General features: G+C 60.8%; 2 protein-coding genes across 3 annotated transcripts in view; one reads left to right on the top strand and one right to left on the bottom strand.

Annotated features, from left to right (window-relative positions):
- The window catches only part of KRI1 (KRI1 homolog), an 11,655-nt gene extending 10,137 nt beyond the window's left edge, over nucleotides 1-1,518 (top strand). The window contains exons 17-19 of the mRNA XM_006023472.3: nucleotides 1-33; nucleotides 323-418; nucleotides 901-1,518. The exon at nucleotides 1-33 is cut by the window's left edge and continues 15 nt beyond it. Coding sequence (XP_006023534.1) covers nucleotides 1-33; nucleotides 323-418; nucleotides 901-1,279 — 508 coding nt within the window. The 3' untranslated portion in view covers nucleotides 1,280-1,518. The remainder of the gene's footprint in view (nucleotides 34-322; nucleotides 419-900) is intronic.
- A 418-nt stretch (nucleotides 1,519-1,936) lies between these two features.
- ATG4D (autophagy related 4D cysteine peptidase) lies at nucleotides 1,937-5,100 on the bottom strand. 2 transcript variants are annotated; one of them, XM_006023354.3, is made up of 10 exons: nucleotides 4,916-5,100; nucleotides 4,763-4,846; nucleotides 4,129-4,302; nucleotides 3,717-3,999; nucleotides 3,558-3,622; nucleotides 3,359-3,477; nucleotides 3,029-3,107; nucleotides 2,804-2,880; nucleotides 2,594-2,713; nucleotides 1,938-2,487 (listed from the first exon to the last, which is right to left on the bottom strand). In XM_006023354.3, the coding sequence occupies exons 1-10, from the start codon at nucleotides 5,076-5,078 to the stop codon at nucleotides 2,311-2,313; spliced, it is 1,341 nt and encodes a 446-aa protein (XP_006023416.1). In that variant the 5' UTR covers nucleotides 5,079-5,100; the 3' UTR covers nucleotides 1,938-2,310. The 2 variants fall into 2 exon arrangements, with proteins under 2 accessions (XP_025059714.1, XP_006023416.1); XM_025203929.1 differs by lacking the exon at nucleotides 4,129-4,302 and having other exon boundaries at nucleotides 1,937-2,487.
- Between the last annotated feature and the right edge of the window lie 6 nt (nucleotides 5,101-5,106).

Genomic DNA, 5,106 nt, shown 5'->3' with positions numbered 1-5,106 from the left:
CTGGTGCTCCCTACGCAAGACTTGCATGTACCGGTGAGGGGGTAGGGCCTGGACCCCTGGGTTCTTCTCCATCTTGTGAGAGTGCGGGGGTGGGGGCAGTGTTCTGTGGCCTAGACACCTGGGATCTATTCTTCAGCCTGGTAGGGAGTCAGGGCCCAGATACCTGGGTTCCCTTCCTGACTCTAAGCCAGAAGCCTTTGTTCTTTGCCTGCCTGGGACTTGGTGCCTCTGTCCCGAGTTGTCCCCTCAGCAGGGTTGGGGGGTTGGACACAGCCCCTGGGACCCCTTTGGCACTGAGCATCTGCTCCCCTACCCTCGGCAGGTCGGAGAAGGAGGAACTGCAGGATCAGGCTGCCTACAGCTGCAAAGCCCAAGACCCCCGCAAGAAGCAGCAGATTCTGTCCTCTCTCTCGGCCAGGTATGGGGTGGGACAGGACTCCTGGATTCCCTGGAGGGATGGTGGAGTCTGAGGGTTCACCTCCTCTTCTCCTGCCCTGATCTCCTGGGTCCTCTGTGACTTTCCCAGTCCCAAACTTCTGCGTTGCCTGGTAGTGCACCAGGGCTGGGGGAGGGGAGCTCCAGAAAGGCCACTCTGTGCTCTTACTCACTCCTGCCATTCCTGGCACCTGTGTTCCTGGCCAAGGGCTGTCAGGCTGGGTGAGGCCTGGAAGTTGGGGAGCAGCAGGGTCCCCCCTGGATTGCCACCCTGCCTTGCCAGCCCTGAACTGGGTTCTCTGGAGGGACATGGAGGAAGGGGAGTGCAGCCAGCTCAGCTCTTAGGCTCCTGGGTCCCATAACTTGTCTGGCCCATCTTCTGGTTTCTTGCTGGGGCGGCTGTGCCAGAGGTGAGGGGGTGGTCCTAGAAGAGCCCGCTGCTGAGCTCCACACCCATGCACACAGGCAGGAAGAGGCGCCACAGTTGGCATCTATGCCATGTCCCAATCTGGGGAAGAAACGCCAGGATAAGCTGCACCCCCCACTAGTGCCAGGGGCTGAGATGAGACCCAGGGAAGAGGAGGATGATGCTGAGGCTGTGATGGGGCTTCAGATGCCTGTGGCTACCAACTCCAGTACAGCCAAGCTAAAGGTCAACAAGAGGCCACGTGGGAGTCGATGGGGGGTCCGGCGGGGCCCTGTATGCTTGGGCGGGCGCCAGTTCAGTGGCCAGCGCCTGCAAGCTTTTGGCCTGAACCCTCGGCGCCTCCGCTACCGCCAGTTGCTGCGGGACAAGAGAAAGGAGAAGAAGCCTGGATGCCCAGGTCCTGCTGCTAAGGCCTAATCCCTTCGTGTGTGTGTATAGGGTATTGCCTAAATCCTGGGAGATGGAGGGGGGTACATTCAGCCAGACTGGGACTGTGGTATGGTCCCTTCCTCCTGCTTTTTGCTGATGGTAGTGGCTCAGACACATGGGTCCCTCTCCAGCCAGCAGCAGCAGTACTGACCTCTCCTGGGGACAGGGGTATGGTTTCTTTAATAAAAGCCTCAGGCATTTCACTGCAGTTAATGCCTCTGTTCCCTTCAGCAAGGGCCACCATGCCTGTACCCACTTTCTAGATCCAGCTAAGACCTACAGCCAGGAATTCAGGCTTGACATAGCACTGACTCTTTTCCCTGCAATCTCCTGGGGGCGTAGAGACTTCAGCCACGTCTTAAACCCTCCCATTAATTTAAAAGAGGGTGGACTCTAGCCACCCCTCCCAAGCATAGGGAGGGACCTGGACACAGCCACCTGGAGTCGCAGCTCCCAGGGTTCTACTGTCTGCCTTAGCAGTGCCTCCAGGGCTGGGGCCATGTCCACCACCTTCCTGGGGCCAGGCATCATGCTGGTACAGACCCCGCATAGCCTTCAACTGAGTCTTGCCCTGGTTTCCACCCCAACTTAACCCTGCCATGCCCCAGAGAAGGCGCCTGGTCCTTACCTGCATTAGCCTTTAATTCCAAGGGCAAATCACAGGTGGTGGGGAGGTGGGGTGAGACAGACAATAAATAGCCCCAGACAGACCCCCACAGCATGAAGCATACCCTGATACACCCCCCACCCCGTGGGCAGTAATGTCATGGAAGTGGGAGAGGCTTCACCTTCACCATGGTCCCTGCAGTCTTCCATTCCCCTGCTCCCTCCCCCGACTTGAGAGCAGTTCCAGTCCCCCATCACTAGGGGGCAGCAGCAGCACCAGCTCTAAACCCTGAGGAGTAAGAGACCTGCGCCAGGCGCTGTACATTTCCAGTGTGAGTTATGGCCACAGACCACCCCCCACTCCCCTGGCTCTGTTTGGTGGCCAGTAGGGGGTTGGGGGATATCAAGTCAGATCACAAGAAGACAAAGTCATCAGCCTCTGGCTTCTTTCCCTTGCTACGCCTCCCAGGACGCAGGGCAGGGAGAGGGGCCAGGCGGGAGCACAGCTCTTCCAGCCCATAGTCCTGGGCCCGGCCATCCACCACAGAGAACATGGGGTACTTGTCCTTGGTAGAAGCAGCTTTTAGCACCTGAAGGGGGGTGGAAGCAGGATTAGAAGGAGGCAACCATGCCCAGCAGGGGAAAGGGGGTCCTGAGCATCTTCCCCACCTCCCCACTATCTCAAGGCCCCCTCACCTGGGCTAGCTGGGCACAGAGAGTATCCAGATCCTGCCCAGCCTGGGTATAGAAGCCGATGGTGCAACTAGGGTCCATCTTGGTGAATGCCATCTTCCGGGGGGAGCCGCAGTGGTAGGACTGGGGGAGAGGGAGAAAAAGGGGCAAAGTGAGGGTTGGGTGGGGGAAGGGCAGCTTCTGGAGCTGGGGAGGGTGCAGAGACATACATACCTCCAGTGGAAAGCACTCCTGGCTGGTGTCCACAGAGGGCTGGCAGTAGTGGGGGTCCAGGTACAGCAGGTAGTCATCTGAAAGGCAGCGCAGAGACCACTAATTTCCACCCCCACCCAAAAAACTCTGGCTGTTACTCCCAGGGCACCAGGTGTGGACTGTAGGACACACAGAGTCCAGATACCTCCAAGACTCTTCCCCGCCCCTGGAAGGGGTGTTCCTTACCTTGGAAGCCGACAAAGTAAAGTGAGTGCCTGGGCCGCCCCCCAATGATGCCCACGCAGGCCTTCAGCTTCAGCAGCTCCTGGGGACATAGCACGAAAGTGGGGAACAGGCTCCACCTACCTTAAACACAGCCCTGAATCCCCCCAGGCCTGGCCCTGGCCCCAGCCCCAGCCCCCTACCCTGCTGGGAGCTGGTTGCAGGGGCATGAGGGCCACATCAAGACTACGTTTTGCCCCAGGGCTGATGAATTCCCCGGTTCAACTCCTGACCTCATCCCTTATGTCCGGCTATTCCCCCAACCTTTGGGACCCGTCCCTGCAACATGCCTACCTTCACACAGTTTACATAAACAGGGTTCAGGGTCTCTCCCCCCAGGCGCATGGGCACCAGCACGATGACAGCACCAGCTGCCCCTCCACGCAGCAGGCCAGCCACATCCCCCTTGTACACTGCAGGAGGGCAAAAGGATTTAGGAACCTGGGGTGCTTATCTCACCTCCCCCATCCCCTGCTGGGGGTGTGCCACTCACCTGTGCAGTCTTGAGAAACATAGATGGCCAAGCGGCTGGTCCCAGAGCTGCTCTCCACAGCTCTCCTAGGGATTTGGAGGGGGGGGTGCAGTTAGAGGCGTGAGATGCCCTGCCCCCCCACAACCCAGCCCCACCTCACTCCCTCTCACTTAGACTTACCTGAGGATGTGGGCAGCGATGGAGGGGCCGTACCAGTCCCCAGCCTTCTTTCCAGAGCCGCGACCCAGCTCCACCAGGCGGTGGATGCTAAATGGGGCCTGCGGGTGGTCGGCGAACCAGGAGACCAGGGTGCGGTGCTGCTGTTCTTCCTCCTGCTGCCGGGGGCTGAGGCCAGGCACAGCAGGGGAAGGCCAGAGGCGCCAGCCTTGCTCGGATGCCGCAAGCTTCCCTGGCTCCATCTCCGCCAGGCTAGCACTGAACGGGGCATCTGGCCAGGTCCAGTCTGGGGAGGGCAAGAGGAGCCCTGTTAGAGCTCCCAGAGTCAGGATGCTTGGGTTTTTAGCCACTCCCGGGCAAGGCAGGGCAGGGCTCGAAGGGGTGGGAAAAACGGCCAGCTCTGGGGTCCCCTCACCTCGGCCGAGGACGTGAAGCAGCAGCCCCTGGGCAAGCAGCATCTGGGCACTACGTAGCATACAGCCCCAGCCACAGTCCGTGCTCCACAGCCCGCTGCCCAAGGGAGGGAAGTCACGGCGGTAGGTGAGCCACAGGCGCGAGGCGAAGTCTGTCTGGAAGCGCTCCACAGCCTCTGTCAGGCAGTGCAGAGCCCCTGTCACTTTGGGGGGGGGAAGCATACCCCTCTCTCCAGGCACCTCCTGGGCGAGGTGGCTGTCCATCCCCCATCATCTCCTCCTCCCCGCTATCACCTCCAACAGGACCTCCCCCCCCAATCACTTCTTGGGGGGACCCCACAACTTCCGAGGCAGTCCTCTGCCCCCTCAGTCACCTCCCAAGGAGCCCCAGCTCCCCTCCCATCAGCTTCCAAGGGGACCCTGCCTTCTCCTCCTGCCCCTGTCACTTCCTGGGATCCTATCTCCCTGCCATCACCTTCCAGGGGGCCTTGTCCCCCTCCCTGTCACCTCCCCTACCCCCAAATCACCTCCCAGGTAGTCCCCACTCTTCACCATCACTTCCTGGAAGCGTACCCTGGGCTTCCCATGGCTGGGGGGCCCCAGTTGTTCCCTCTCATAGCAACCCCCAGGGCTCACCCTCAGTGTCCAGATGATAGTCACGGCCGAAGAGGTACACAGGCGAGTGCTTGCTGAAGTGGGTCTTGGTCTTCACTGTCCAGCCTGAGGGGCAGAGGGGACTATGAGCTGGGACCCCTGGTGCCAGGGACCCCCTGCCCCCCTGGTACTTACCATACTTGACATTGTTCCAAGCGGAGATCAGCCGGCCCTTGAGGCGGTCTACCTCGTCTGGCTCCCCACCCTCCGCGCAGCCCCCCCGGGTACCCCCAGCCCGGGGGGCACCACGCTCCTCTGGGCTCCCATACTGTGCTGCGGCTGGTGACACCGAATGCATGGGGGGGGCCACGGGGAGGTGGGGCAGC

This window comes from Alligator sinensis, unplaced genomic scaffold (assembly GCF_000455745.1).
Source record: "Alligator sinensis unplaced genomic scaffold, ASM45574v1 scaffold707_1, whole genome shotgun sequence".
In the NCBI taxonomy this organism is placed as follows: Eukaryota; Metazoa; Chordata; order Crocodylia; family Alligatoridae; genus Alligator; species Alligator sinensis.
This window is presented reverse-complemented; position numbering and strand designations above follow the sequence as displayed.